The 16,270-nt window shown below is 43.4% G+C and overlaps 1 protein-coding gene across 1 annotated transcript in view; it reads right to left on the reverse strand.

Moving 5' to 3' along the window:
* hmcn1 (hemicentin 1) overlaps positions 1-15,832 on the reverse strand; it is a 744,329-nt gene extending 728,497 nt beyond the window's left edge. Inside the window, exon 1 of the mRNA XM_070887155.1 lies at positions 15,553-15,832. Coding sequence (XP_070743256.1) covers positions 15,553-15,832 — 280 coding nt within the window. The remainder of the gene's footprint in view (positions 1-15,552) is intronic.
* Positions 15,833-16,270: the final 438 nt, after the last annotated feature.

The raw sequence follows: 16,270 nt of genomic DNA on the forward strand, positions 1-16,270 counted from the left end.
GAAAATAAAAGAGTGGCTAAAATAAATGTTGGTCCCTTAAGAGGATGAGACAGGGGAATTAATAATGGAGAATAGGGAAATGGCAGAGATGTTGAACAAAAATTTTGTATCGGTCTTCACAGTAGAATACACTAAAAACATCCCAATAGTGGAGTAAAAATAAAAACGGGGAAGGTGGCTCAACTGTGGCTAACAAGGGAAATTAGGGATAGTGTTAAATCCAAGGAAGAGGCATATAAATTGGCCAGAAAAAGCAGCAAACCCGAGGACTGGGAGAAATTTAGAATTCAGCAGAGGAGGAAAAAGGGTTTAATTAGAACGGGGAAAATAAGAGCATAAGAGGAAGCTTGCTGGGAACATAAAAGCCGACTGCAAAAGCTTCTATAGATATGTGAAAAGAAAAAGATTAGTGAAGACAAACGTAGGTCCCTTGCAGTCAGAATCAGATGAATTTATAATGGGGAACAAAGAAATGGCAGACCAATTGAACAAATACTTTGGTTCTGTCTTCACAAAGGAAGAAACATACAAACTTCCAGAAATACTAGAGGACCGAGGGTCTAGCAAGAATGAGGAACTGAAGGAAATCCTTATTAGTCAGGAAATTGTGTTGGGAAATTGATGGGATTGAAGGCCAATAAATCCCCAGGGCTGATAGGCTGCATCCCAGAGTACTTAAGGAAGTGGCCCTAGAAATAGTGGATGCATTGGTGATCATTTTCCAAAAGTTTATCGACTCTGGATCAGTTCCTATGGACTGGAGGATAGCTAATGTAACACCACTTTTTTAAAAAGGAGGGAGGGACAAAACGGGGAATTATAGATCGGTTAGCCTGATATCAGTAGTGGGAAAAATGTTGGAATCAATTATTAAAGATGAAATAGCAGCACATTTGGAAAGCAGTGACAGGATCGGTCCAAGTCAGCATGGATTTATGAAAGAGAAATCGTGCTTGACAAATCTTCTAGAATTTTTTGAGGACGTAACTAGTAGAATGGACAAGGGAGAACCAGTGGATGTGGTGTATTTGGACTTTCAAAAGGCTTTTGACAAGGTCTCACACAAGAGATTGGTGTGCAAAATTAAAGCACATGGTATTGGGGGTAATGTATTGATGTGGATAGAGAACTGGTTGGCAGACAGGAAGCAGAGAATCGGGATAAACGAGTCTTTCTCAGAATGGCAGGTAGTGACTAGTGGGGTGCCGCAGGGCTCAGTGCTGGGACCACAGCTATTTACAATATACATTAATGATTTAGATGAAGGAATTGAGTGTAATATCTCCAAGTTTGCAGATGACACTAAGCTGGGTGGCAGTGTGAGCTGCGAGGAGGATGCTAAGAGGCTGCAAGATGACTTGGACAGGTTAGGTGATTATCCTGGATCTGCCATGCATTTGCCCAATGTGGATAAATGTGAAGTTATCCACTTAGGTGGCAAAATCATGAAGGCAGAATATTATCTGAATGGTGGCAGATTAGGAAAAGGAGGTGCAATGAGACCTGGGTATCATGGTACATCAGTCATTGAAAGTTGGCATGCAGGTACAGCAGGCGGTGTAGAAGGCAAATGGCATGTTGGCCTTCATAGCTAGGGGATTTGAGTATAGGAGCAGGGAGGTCTCACTGCAGTTGTACAGGGCCTTGGTGAGGCCTCACCTGGAATATTGTGTTCAGTTTTGGTCTTCTAATTTGAGGAAGGATGTTCTTGCTATTGAAGGAGTGCAGCGAAGGTTCACCAGACTGATTCCCAGGATGTCAGGACTGACATATATGAGGAGAGACTGGATCGACTGGGCCTGTATTCACTGGAGTTTAGAAGGATGAGAGGGGATCGCATAGAAACAAATAAAATTCTGACGGGATTGGACAGGTTAGATACAGGAAGAATGTTCCTGATGTTGGGGGAAGTCCAGAACCAGGGGTCACAGTTTAAGAATAAAGGGTAAGCCATTTAGGACTGAGATGAGGAGAAACTTCTTCACTTAGAGAGTTGTTAACCTGTGGAATTCTCTACCGCAGAGAATTGTTGATGCCAGTTCGTTAGATATATTCAAGAGGGAGTTAGATAGGGCCCTGACAGCTAAAGGGATCAAGGGGTATGGAGAGAAAACAGGAAAGGGGTACTGAGGTGAATGATCAGCCATGATCTTATTGAATGGTGGTGCAGGCTCGAAGGGCTGAATGGCCTACTCTTGCACCTATTTTTTATGTTTCTATAGGGAGGGAGGAACTTAATACAATCACCATCAATAATGAAGTAGAACTCTAAAATAATAGGACTAAAGGCGGACAAGTCCCCTGGACCTGATGGCTTGCATGCCGGGGTCTTAATCGAGGTGGCTGCAGAGATAGTGGATGCATTGGTTGTAATCTACCAAAATTCGCTCGATTCTGGGGTGGTCCCAGCGGATTGGAAAACCATCCTGGATTGCCCTGGAGTCTCCCGCAATAGAAGATTAACCTCTCCTGTGAGCAGCCCTGGAGAAAAAAATTTGCACCACTCTTTGATTATAGGTGACTCTGCCATTAGTAGCAACAGAAAAGCAAAATTAAATTTTGCACGAACTTCATGGTAGTTTCAGGTTTCCAGCCAGACTCTCAACAAAATTGAACAAGCAGCAGATTGTAATGTGGCCCTGGCACATTACTACTCTAACTAGTAAAAGGATAGAGCGGTTTCTGGAGCACAGAGAATTCTGGGTAGTCTAACTGCCATTAATGACCGAGTTCCACAAGAATGGATGCATCAGTCACCCAGAGGCAGGAGCATGGAGGTGGGCAGATGGAGACAGGAGGTCATGTGATGAAACCGCCCAGAATAAGTCCAACCTGTGTAGGCAACCCTACTCTCTGCGAAAATTGAGTTTTTCTCTGGGAGAAATGATAAATCTTTTTTTAGAAAAACAATGATTATGTTGAGAGATACTTCAGATTGAAAGCACTTCTCCCTCCCCATCGCCATGTCATACTATTGTTCTTGAAGCTAGACCTTTCACGACTTGAGGACATTTTAAATGCAGTCATTGTTGGAATGTAGGAAACTTGGCAGCCAATTTGCATACAGCAAACTCCCACAAATAGCAGTGAGATAATTACCAAATAATCTATTTTAATTATGTTGGTTGAAGGATAGATATTAGCCAGGACACATTAAAACTCCCCTGCTCTTCTTCAAATGGTGCCATGGGATCTTTTACGTTCACCCGAGAGGGCAGATGGGGCCTCATTTTAACAACTCATCTGAAAAACGTTTTATCCAAAAGACGGCACCTTTGACAGTGCAGTACTCCATAGGTACTGCATGAAAATATCATCCTGGATTATGGACTCAGGTCATGGGACTTGAAATCACAACCTTTTAATTCAGAGGTGAGAGTGCTACCACTGAGCCAAGGCTGACACCTACCATCTACAGGCTTTTAAACTCAAGATTCATGTCTATTAACACCTGGTCACTGCCCAGTGATCCCTGCTAGAAAGTATGCACACATGGACTTTGGGCAAGGGCAGGATCAAGCTTGCTTGTGGTAAACCCGGACTGAATAGCCTGTCACAATTCACTGCATAGCCTCACAGTTGAATGGGGTCCTGAAGCAAGGGATAAGCAACCAACATCAGCACGTAGGAAGAGAATACTAGAATAAAAAAGATGCATGCCAAGTTAAACGTGCATTATTAAATTATATATTAAATACATTTCTTTATTTTTCCACTCATGATTAATAAAATATTTTGATCCAAATGAATGTCATGGCTACTAATTAAAGCAATTATTTTGTGATTTACTGCTCTCTGATATTTGACAGCTGTCCTGTGAAGTGTTATTGAGCTAGAGAAGTTTTGAGGTCAGGAAACAACTCCGGTGAACTCAAAGCAAAATCTGCAAACTTGGCAAAGGCCAGTGATTCATCTTTCCTGATCTGTGCGACACAGTTCCACAATAGGCTCTGCATTTATTGAGCTTTTTGGGAGACTAATAGAGAACACACTCACGTAATAAACTCCCATATATGTTACACATAAAGTTACCAGGTAGCTGGCAGGCAGGCAGTGAGCAGCAAGACAATAAACTGGATGATGGTCATTCATAATCTCTGACAGTGAAATGTGGGTGGTTTATCATCAACAGAATCCTGGAGATTGATTTCCTGCTTTAAACTCATATGCTGGAGATGGGGTTGCTTAACTCTTACTCTGGTAATATTTGGAAAAAATGTCAGATATTCTAATCGGTTCAGTAGTGATTAAAACTATGCTTCCTTTTCAACTTTTCCCCCTTCCTCTCCTGAAGCCACTGGCATGTTGGGTTTCAGGTGCACGTGTGGTATCCCTGCTGTATCTCACACAAAAGTGTTCTTTCTTTGTGTGAGAGTCTAGATAGAGAGTGCAGTCAAGCTATTCAATTATGGAACATATGAGCACCTCACTTGACGTCCACATTTGCCCGCTTTCAAACAGGAGTTATAGGACAACAATCGGGATAAGGAACCCTGGCTTATTTTCCCCCTTCATAGCCTAGATGGGCTGAGGCCAACTGTACTGGCTACCTGCTGCTCTGACGGAGAGCAGCTATCTTCACACAGAACAGGAATTGAGCCTGGGATTTCCTGTATGGCCTAGTCTTGTTCTAGGTGGTCCTGCTTTCTAGTAAATCTTAGAGTTTAACTTCAAAAAACTGAAACATTTCTGATAATTAATCCATGCTTGATAAGAATCATGTCATTACTTCAAAGTAAAGCTGAAGTCACTAGAACTTTGCCAGAGCCCCTAGCATTATGATTCCACCCACCCCCATCAAATAAAAGTGCAATAGTCCCAATATCAGTAAGTGTGTTACCTCTATCAGGCTGTAAAGCACCCCATTATTGTAAAATAACATTCTTAATTCAATGCTCCTGGATCAGAACAATAATTAGTAAATCACCACAGGTATCGGATAGTGGCGCCAAAAAAGTAAAGGTCAGAATCCTTCTGAACCAGAAACTGCTGAGCACAACTTCATCAAGGCAATTGTTGACAGGATTTAGGCATGTGACAGAGTCGTCTCAAAAAGTCTATGGAGAATCTGGTCTACCAGAAGTGGAAATAGCTGCAGATGTCCCTTACCCACCACTGGGCGACATTTTAAATCTACCATTTAGGCATGAAAGACAGTAATGAGCCAGTTTGCCAATATTGATGATACCCTAACAGATTAAAGCTCTTATGTTCGGATTAACCCTGCACTACTGCTCCCCCACCCCCATTAAGCCAGCTGCCAATCAATAGCACTAGCAGCAAGCCTATTTTATGATCATTTTGATTCCTAGTTGAGCCCATGTGATTGGGCTTGTGCTGGCTGTACAGCACCAATTCTGAGCCCAGACAAATTTCTATCCTTTCAGATTTTCCTCTCATTTATATCTTGTTATTGATTTTACTCTGTTTGCCGAGGGCATATTCCCTTGTGAATACTTGGAGGAAGTAATCATTTGGTAGTAAAAGTTTTCCTTATCAAAGCTATTTAATATGCAACAGGCAGTACTCCAACACGATTCTGGTGGAGGAGCCACAAATTTGGATAAAAACCAGCTCCACTGAGTTTTGGCTTTACGCAAGTGCCCCCGCCAATTGCAGTCCAAAGTGAGAACATTCCTGGACTACCCAGGGAATTCTAAGCTCGTTCTGGATAGGACCAGCAGAATGTGCACCTGCTCTCAGCAGGTACTGGTTTTATTGGACCATGAAGGCACCAACATTAAAGAATTCAAAGGCATTCGATCGCAAGGAGATTGATTGCCTCAAGACTGCTGTCCATTGGTTCCCTGCAGAGAATTATGTTCCTTTTGTGGTCTTTAATCTTCAACTCAATAAAGGTCTCAGACTCTCGGAACACAAGTTCCACTACCTTACCAGGTTAAGCACTTCTGTTGCGCCTTTATAAGCACGTGACTGCTGCCCCCAATATTTGAATATCCCCGTCCCCAGGATTTTAGACGGGGTCCCTGGCTGACCAAAGTGGCAGGCACAATGCTCACCCTGCCACGCTTTTATCCCTTTGAAAGGGACTACAAAAAATGTAAGCTAATGTACCTTCTCTCTAGACTGTTGAGAGCTTAAGCAAGGCTTTCCTCACAGCTCAACTAATTTACACCTGGAACCATTCTTTTGCTGTTCTTCATGTCCAGTAATACGAACACCAATGGAATTATACTGTTGCATGTTGATCATACATTTCGGCTTCATTCACATTATAACTGTAGTGACATTGAAGCAAAGCCTTGCTCCACTTTGGGACTCAATACCTGATTTATACACATAGTGTCGGTTTGAAGCTGAAATCACTAAATACATAATATCCTCACTACTTCTATTGTGGGAGTTAGGAGACTTGTGGTTTTTTCCAATTGTTGATTGTAATTGTATGAACACTGGAATAGATACCTCGACAAGATTATTCATTAGGAGCACCAGACACATACTTAACCCCTTCACTTTGACTCATTGTCAAGGAATTGTCTGGAGCTTAGCACCCATTGACGCCCAGGAATTAATGATGCCTAAATTTGGCTCACTGAACTGTCTTGCATCAACCAGCTTGCATTGTATTAGCATTTACATTACCAACAGGATCCAGACAAGCTACTGAATGAATGATTTAACTCTTTCTTGCCAATTATCAACGATGAAATCAGACAAAGTCATGAACTAACAATTGTTTATTAATCTCAAAACCAATTAGCAGCACAAACTTAAACATTGAATATGCAGATGATTGATTAGATAGGGTTAATTGACAAAACTAATAAGAGATTACAAAGACAATTTAGTCATGCCACAGTAATTCAGTATTAATTACTTGATCATAAATTTATAGTTAAAATCAATGCCGGAGATGGATATAAATTGGTAAAATTAATTTAGGATTAGATTCCTTAGATAGTTAACAACATTAGATAGCCAATCTATTGAATAGATTGAAGTTTATATGCCTGTAGTTAGCAAAGTTTCATGAACTTATACAGCCTCATCCTTATGAGCGAATATGGATGAACTGGTTGCTTCACCTTCCTCTGGGAGGATGGTGTTCTTTGTCTGATATCAGAGTGATGAACCTCCATCTGTAAAGGTGCTATCCCTTTCTTCTTGATCCTGGGTAAATTTACCTTCCATAATGGTAGCTATAGCTGGACTAGTGGGCCTATATCTCATCTCCCTTGATCTCAGGGAAACTTGGACATCCAAGTGACACTTATATCTGCGAGTAGCTGGCTGGCATAATTGTATAAACTTAACCTCTGGAACCGCTCTCTGTAAAATCAAAGTGCATCACCAACAGAGACTCTCTACATGTACTAGATGAAGAACTTCTACATTTTCTACTTCAAAGAACTACTAAAAAGAACTGGAACTGAACTCTCAGGACTTTAATGTCAAAAACACCATCTTATAGCATTTAATTTCCAAAGAAATGTCACAGTTCTATTCACCAATATGAGTGACGCATATTGAAGAGTTCAGCTTTTGATGTCAATTCATTCACACAGCCCTGTTAGTCTCCCCGCTGACCTCCAAATGAATGAAGTACCAGCACCTAGACATGTCAGATTGCTCATTTACTTTCTAGCTTCTCAGGTCATTACTAACAAAGGGCCTCTCATTAGTTCAGATAAGGCAGGACATCTTTATGTCCCTATTAACAAGCCATCTCTGGACCTGTGGTCTTGATGGCTTCTCTTCTATCACCATTGAATAAAGTTTTGTTTATATAAGCTTTCATAGTTTAATCAGCATTAGCCTTTTCCTTTCCAAGAATTCAGTCAGACTACTTGAGATCACGTTGAAGACAATTCTTCAGGCATTTCTCCTACATTGTAATCCATTTACTTACCAAATATTGTGATAATGCAATTGACAAATGGAGGGAGAAGGGCCATTTTTGCATCTCATGTTCAGAGGGAGAACTCAAGTCATTCAGTTAATTTAAAGGCCAGAATGCCATATTGGACCATTCTGACCAACCTTAAATCACTGTTTGGAGATGTGTTGAACCCTCATTTGGGGAGCAGTTCCCCCAAAGTTAGAGCTTTTGTTGACAGTTCTGTTCTCTGATGTCCACCCAGCATGCGAGAAATTATGAAAGTCTCACCAAAATAACCACATTTGCAATATTTCTGTAATATCCAAGGCATTCAGTTCATGAAAAAGACTTTGGCATTGTGATGGCTTGTGGATTGGTGTGGATTTGCAACTTTAAATGGGGAAGATTTGGTTGCATCTCAGAATCGGACAGGAAAATCTGGTGGTTCAGTAGCAAATCTGCTGCAACTCCCAAATATTCATTAATTGGAAATGTATTGAGTCAGAGTAACACTCAACATTACCCACCAAGCAGGTCACATACAGGATTTTCAGTCATTGAACTATGAAGAAGAAAAGAAGCTGAGTCTGAGCGAGCGGAGTGCCGCAAGTTCAAAGGGAGGTAAGTTGGAGTGAATGAGGGGAACAGAGAAATTGAGACGGCCGATGTCCCGTCAACAGTTTGCAATGAAAAGATCTAGAGAGGGTAAGAGACCAGAGGGAGGGGTCCAGGTAGAGCAAAAATTTTGAAAGCGTGAGAAAGGGTCAACTGTGCGCAGGGGGGCGTGGGGGAGATTCCTGGCCGAAGAAGCGGGCACGGAGGTGAAGGCGGCGATGGGAACCCGCATGAGTCCTAGCTATACCTGTCTTTTCGTGGGATATGTGGAACATTCTTTGTTCCAGTCCTACTCTGGCCCGCTCCCTCACCTCTTTTTCCAGTACATTGATAACTATATCAGTGCTGTTTCCTGCTCTCACCCTGAACTTGAAAATTTAATTCACTTTGCATCCAATTTCCACCTTCTCCTCAGCTTTACATGGTCCTTCTCCAACTCTCCCTTCCTCGACTTCTCTGCCTCCATCTCGGAGGATAGGCTTTCGATCAGTATCCATTATAAGCCTACTGACTCCCACAGCTACCTGAACTACACTTCCTCCCACCCCACATCCTGTAAGGACTCCATTCCATTCTCCCAGTTTCTCCATCTCTGTTGCATCTGCTCGGACGATGCCACCTTTCACACTAGTGCCTCTGACAGGTCTTCCTTTTTCCTCAATCGAGGATTCCCCTCCGCGTGGTTAACATGGCCCTCGACCATGTCCGTTCTATTTCCCGCACCTCTACTCTCACCTCTTCCCTTCCCTTCCCCTCCCTCTCAGAACCATGACAGGGTTCCGCTTGTCCTCACCTTTCACCCCACCAGCCTCCATGTTCAACAGATCATCCTCCCAGCGTGATTCCACCACCAATCACATCTTCCCCTCCCCTCCCAGCGTTCCGAAGGGACCGCTCCCTCCGCAACATCCTGGTCCATACCGCAGTCACCCACAGCACCCCATCCCCTTCCCATGGCACCTTCCTGTGCAAGCACAGGAGATGCAACACCTGCCCTTTTACCTCCTCCCTTCCCACTATCCAGGGCCCCAAATACTCATTCCACGTGAAACAGTGATTTATTTGTACTGCTTTCAATTTAGTTACTGTATTCGCTGCTCATGATGTGGTCTCCTTGAAGTCAAGGGAGGGAGAGTCGAAGATGGACCATGTGAAGGTGAGGAAAGGGTGGAAATTGGATGCAAAGTGAATTAAATTTTCAAGTTCAGGGCGAGAGCAGGAAACAGTACCAATATCGTCATCAACGTACCGGAAAAAGAGATGAGGGAGGGGGCCAGAGTAGGACTGAAACATAGAATGTTCCACATATCCCATGAAAAGACAGTGTAGATTGGGTGACCGCTTTGTCCGTTCAGTCCGTAAGTGCGACCCTGAGCTTCCGGTCGCCTGTCACTTTAATTCTCTACTCCACTCCCACTCTGATATCTCCGTCCTCGGACTTCTCCACTTTTCCATTGAAGCTCAATGCAAGCTCGAGGAACAGCACCTCATCTTTCGTTTAGGCACTTTACAGCCTTATGGACTCAACATCGAGTTCAACAATTTCAGAGCATAACCTTTGGCCATCTTTCCCCCCCCCCCCCCCCCCCCATTTTATGTTTTATTTTCTTCTTTCTTCTCTTTTTTTTTCCTCTTTGTCTATAGTGTTAGCTGGTCATTATGACGCCATTCACACCCTATCCAGAATAATCTTTTTCTAACCTCCATCATTACCATTTCAATTTGGCCCATCATCCCTTTTATCTCTCTAATCTCTCCTGCCTTCCACCCTATCACAGACCATCCCTTTTGATCTTTCTTTCCCTCCCCCTTTCAGTGCTTAAGAATGTGCTCTTTTCGAACATTCGGCAGTTCTGACCAAGGGTCATGGACCCAAAATGTTAACTCTGTTTTTCTCTCCACAGATGCTGCCTGACCCGCTGAGAATTCCAGCATTCTCTGTTTTTATTAACCATTAGACTGTTGGTAGGTCCTGTAGAATCCCAGCCTCTCTAATCCATCTCACATGCTGACAAAGAATAAACACTTATATTGCAACATTTAAGCTCCCTCTAGCAATAAAATGAACATTTAATGTTCCAATCATCAAGACCAAAAGATTTGACTCTGCTCACATTGCCTTTCTTCCTCAACCAATTTAATTGACTTGACTTTATTATCCAAAATATGTATTAAAATCCTTTTTTCCGTTAAAATTAATATCTCCCTACTCCCACCATTTGATTTGGAGGTGGAAACATTAACCAAGGAATTGGCCCCAGACTTGTATTGGAAACATGTTTACAGCCAATCCAATGCCACAAATAGAAAATTGACATGACCGTGTCATATACAAGACCAGATCAATCTTTAATGCATCAAACCAAAAAAGGCCACCACTAGATTAATTATCTTGGCAGCCCCAAGAGAGCCTGATTCTGATATTTAGTTAGTAGGATAGGGTACAGCCGGAGCAACGGTAACAAGCACAGATGCCTCTTGAAACTGACTCAGTTGTAAACTGGGAGCATAGACTTGGGAGCATCAAGGTGCCACCAGGTTTGTCTGAGTAATCTCCTACAGTGCACACTATAAGTGCGCACTGTAGGAGATTACTCAGACTAACCTGGTGGCACCTTGATTAATAGTGACAATATAGAATAGGAGTAATAGTTGCAGTGCCTGCAATCTACATTCACTGATGGAACAAAACTGTTCCAAGGCTGTAACCCAGCTGAGCACAATGCCCCAGGACATTATGCGTAACAGTCAGAGTAGAATCCAGAATTTGTACCAGTCTCTCTGCGCACAACAATTGTTTCAACATCAAAAACTAGTACTTTCTACTGAGGTAAAATGCAGGGAACAGCGCAGCCATTATACAGGCCTTCTTTGACCTTACAAAGGCCTTTCACACTGTCAACCGTGAGGGTCTATGGAGCGTCCTCCTCTGTTTCGGATGCCCCCAAACATTCAGCAACATCCTCTGCCTGCTCCACAACATGCAGGCCGAGATCCTGACCAACGGATCCATTACCAACCCAATCCACATCCGGACTGGGGTCAAACAGGGCTGCATCATCGCCCCAACCCTCTTCTCAATCTTCCTCGCTGCCATGCTCCACCTCACAGTCAACAAGCTCCCCGCTAGAGTGGAACTAAACTACAGAACCAGTGGGAACCTGTTCAAACTTCGCCGTCTCCAGGCCAGGTCCAAGACCACCCCAACCTCTGTCGTTGAGCTACAGTATGTGGACGCCGCCTGCATCTGCGCACATACAGAGGCTGAACTCCAGGGCATAGTCGGCATATTTACTGAGGCGTATGAAAGCATAGGCCTTACGCTAAACATCTGTAAGACAAAGATCCTCCACCAGCCTGTCCTCGCCGCACAGCACTGCCCACCAGTCATCAAGATCCACGGCGCGGCCCTGGACAATGTGGACCATTTCCCTTATCTTGGGAGCCTCTTATCAACATAAACAGACATTGATGAGATTCAACAACGCCTCCAGCGCGCCAGTGCAGCCTTCGGCCGCCTGACGAAAAGAGCATTCGAAGACCAGGCCCTCAAATCTGCCATGGTCTACAAGGCTGTGGTAATACCCGCCCTCCTGTACGGCTCAGAGACATGGGCCATGTACAGTAGACACCTCATGTCACGAGAGAAATACCACCAACAATGTCTCCGCAAGATCCTACAAATCCCTGGGAGGACAGACACTTTAACATTAGTGTTCTCAACCAGGCCAACATCCCCAGCATTGAAGCACTAACCAGCTCCGCTGGGCAGGCTACATTGTCTGCATGCCAGACACGAGACTCCCAAAACAAGCAGGCTACTCGGAACTCCTTCACGGCAAGCGAGCCCAAGGTGGGCAGAGGAAACATTACAAGGACACCCTCAAAGCCTCCCTGATAAAGTGCAACATCCCCACCGACACCTGGGAGTCCCTGGCCAAAGACGACCCTAAGTGGAGAAAGTACATCCGGGAGGGCGCTGAGCACCTCGAGTCTCATCGCCGAGAGCATGCAGAAATCATGCGCAGGCAGAGGGAAAAGCGTGCGGCAAATCTGTCCCACCCTCCCTTACCCTCAACAATTATTTGTCCCACCTGTGACAGGGACTGTGGCTCTTGTTTGGACTGTTCAACCACCTAAGGACTCATTTTAAGAGTGGAAGCAAGTCTTCCTTGATTCCGAGGGACTGCCTATGATGATGATGAAAATATACCAGTATCAGAGGATTCCGACGCTTTACTGCGGCACAATTTTTTTTAAACTGAGACCTATCCAGTCCTGGTAAATTGAGTTGGCATTTTATCCACTTCAGGAGAAGGACTGCTCTGGTAGCTGAGTCTAGTGACAACATCAATGCATTCAAAAGGAATGCAAAAGTCATAATGTGGCTTCTAGCAACCATAACAATGTTTCCACTTCATTAAAAGTTGCATCCAAATCTGTACACTGATTTCCTGGTACCCTTGAGTAAAGTCAATGATTTCTGCCCAATGTATTGATTAAACAATTAGACAGTAACAAACACAAGCTTAAGATACAGATAAATGGATTGAGATTTGCTCTTGTAACTTATTCCCTGGATTCTGGGGAGGTCCCAGCAGATTGGAAAACTGCAAATGTAGCACCCCTATTAAAAAAAGGAGGCAGACAAAAAGCAGGAAACTATAGAACAGTTAGCCTAACATCTGTGGTTGGGAAAATGTTGGAGTCCATTATTAAAGAAGCAGTAGCAGGACATTTGGAAAAGCAAAATTCGGCCAGGCAGAGTCAGCATGGATTTATGAAGGGGAAGTCATGTTTGACAAATTTGCTGGAAGTCTTTGAGGATATAATGAACAGGGTGGATAAAGGGGAATTAGGTGATGTGGTGTATTTGGACTTTTAGAAAGCATTTGACAAGGTGCCACATAAAAGGTTACTGCACAAGATAAACGCTCACGGGGTTGGGGTAATATATTAGCATAGATAGAGGATTAGCTAACTTACAGAAAACAGAGAGTCAGGATAAATGGTTCATTCTCTGGTTGGCAACCAGTAACTAGTGGGGTGCTACAGGGATCAGTGCTGGGACCCCACTATTTACAATCTATATTGGATGAAGGGGCTGAGTGTAACGTAGCCAAGTTTGCTGACGATACAAAGATGGGAGGAAAAGCAATGTGTGAGGAAGACATAAAAAACCTGCAAAAGGACATAGACAGTGAATGAGTGGGCAAAATTTTGACAGATGGAATATAATGTTGGAAAGTGTGAGGTTATGCACTTTGGCAAAAAAACATCAAAGAGCAAGTTATTATTTAAATGGAGAAAAATTGCAAAGTGCTGCAGTACAGTGGGACCTGGGGGTCCTGGTGCATGAAACACAAAGAGATAGTATGCAGGTACAGCAAGTGATCAGGAAGGCCAATGGAATCTTGGCCTTTAGTGCAAAGGGGATGGAGTATAAAAGCAGGGAATTCTTGCTACAGTTATACAGGGTATTGGTGAGGCCACACCTAGAATACTGCATACGGTTTTGGTTTCCATATTCAAGAAAGGATATACTTGCTTGGAGACAGTTCAGAGAAGGTTTACTAGGTTGAGTAGGTTGGGCCTCTCCTCATTGGAATTCAGAAGAATTAGAGGTGATCTTATCGAAACGTATAAGATTATGAGGGGGCTTGACAAGTTGGATGCAGAGAGGATGTTTCCACTGATAGGGGAGACTAGAACTAGGGGGCATAATCTTAGAATAAGGGGCTGTCCATTTAAAACTGAGATGAGGAGGAATTTTTATCTCTCAGAGGGTTGTAAATCTGTGGTATTCGCTGCCTCAGAGAGCTGTGGAAGCGGGGTCATTGAATGAATTTAAGACAGAGATAGACAGTTTCTTAACCGATAAGGGAATAAGGAGTTATGGGCAGTGGACAGGGAAGTGGACCGGAGTCCACAACCGGATCAGCCATGATCATATTAAATGGCGAGCAGGCTCGAGCGGCCATATGGCCTACTCCTGCTCCTATTTCTTATGTTCTTGATTAGCTAGCCAGGTTGACTATATAATTGTAAATTATTGTTGTTGCCTGTAACATGTACTTCCTGTCACACTTACTTCCTTGGCACTTTTCCTGTCATGTTTTGTTGATTGACATCCCTAGTGTTATAAAACAAGGTCCTCCAACTCATGGTGATCTGCCAGTATATATTGCTATACATACATAGTGTTCCTCTATTGAATAGAATAACATTCCTCTTTTCAGCAAAAGATGGGAGAAATTTCAGAGAATGCCCTTTCTTCTCTCCTATTCAAGACCCACTAGCCAGATCATCTGGGCTTCGAAATGTGTGATTCCTGAGAATGTGACTTCCTCAGCAGACCATTAATTCTGGAGAGAAACGGACATTCCCCTGCTTTTTGTTCAAAGTGGAATCCTAGTCTTGTCGAGAGTGACTTTCAGTCGGCCAGGAGCCAGACCGCCTCGGTTTTATTCTCTGCCAAGTATAACATACCCTTCAATATTTCCCAATGTACAGGGAATTGCATGGATCCGATTTCCTCTGCAGTTGGCTGGTTCTGTTTAGTGCTCACCACATTCTGCTGATTTCACTCTGTAGAGAAGTGGCATTTAATGTGTCCCAGTGTCTGTGTTCTGCTGCTGTGCCCTGAACTGTCTGATGTTAAGAGTCCTCACACACGCTAATGCTATGTAGTCAGTCCCCTGAGCATTTTTCAGACAAGCCACCGTTAGACCAATAGGAATAGTCTGAAAACAGCAGGATAGTTAGTCCCCGGAAGAATGGAATCATAAATATTAAGTGGAGCTATATGTGTACTCACTAGAACGGACGTGCCGTGTTCATTTACATTTTGCAAAGGAAATGACAGAGGTTTCATCTACAGTTGGCGAAACATGGGGAAAACAGTTCCCAATTCATGCAGCATTGAAAACAGCTGACAATGCAAAGGAAGTTAATGATAACAATGTGGACATGTTTCAGCCAAGGGCCGCGTGAATAACCGAAACAAATAGGATTCAACTCTCAAAAAAAGAAAGTGTGCCCAAAACCTTACGACAATGAAATCGGTTCGGGTCATAAATAATCGTATGGCTTACCTGGGTCGTGAAAGGGCACAAGAGCAAAGTTATATAGAGGCTTCTTGGGTCGACTTAGGGACGTTTCTAAAATCTTTGAGGCTCCTTCAATAACTTGAACTAAATCATCATACATGGACCCGGTCACATCAAACACAAAGGCCAGGGTCGAGGCTCCCTCCGGGATGTCCTCCGCCTTCTCCTCGCCCTCAGGAGCATCTTGAGCGGTCGAATGGGAAAGGAGGACAAGGCACACTGTACAGATTTTAAATAACCATTTAAAGTTCGTTGGCACAGTCATTTTAAGTTGGAACAGAAAAAACTTAAAAAGACACCTCCCTCAAAAAGTCAAAAGACGTCTAAATCTAAACGATGCATTTAAAAAAAAGAAAAAATGTTTTAAATAACTTTGATCTAAGTATCAACAGAAATAAACTTGTATCTCGTCTGGTTCTGGTCTTCAAAGACAGACAAAGGTTAGTCAAGGCTGCAGATAGCCAGATCTCCTCCTCCTCTCGGTTTCGTTTCTCTGTATTATACAGTCGGGCTGGTTAATATCCCCAGATTTCTGAAACAGCCTGGCTGTTGGAGAATTTGGCTCAGACTGCAGCTCCACCGCCCCGGTCAGCTTCTTCCCTCTCCTCAAGAAGGCAAGATGATACCCTGGAGAGTGCTGTGTGCCGATTGGAGCACATTAGACTGGAGTCATTCGGATTTTAGGGGCCCCCTTTGGGGTGAG

Source organism: Pristiophorus japonicus, chromosome 8 (genome assembly GCF_044704955.1).
Source record: "Pristiophorus japonicus isolate sPriJap1 chromosome 8, sPriJap1.hap1, whole genome shotgun sequence".
NCBI lineage: Eukaryota > Metazoa > Chordata > Chondrichthyes > Pristiophoridae > Pristiophorus > Pristiophorus japonicus.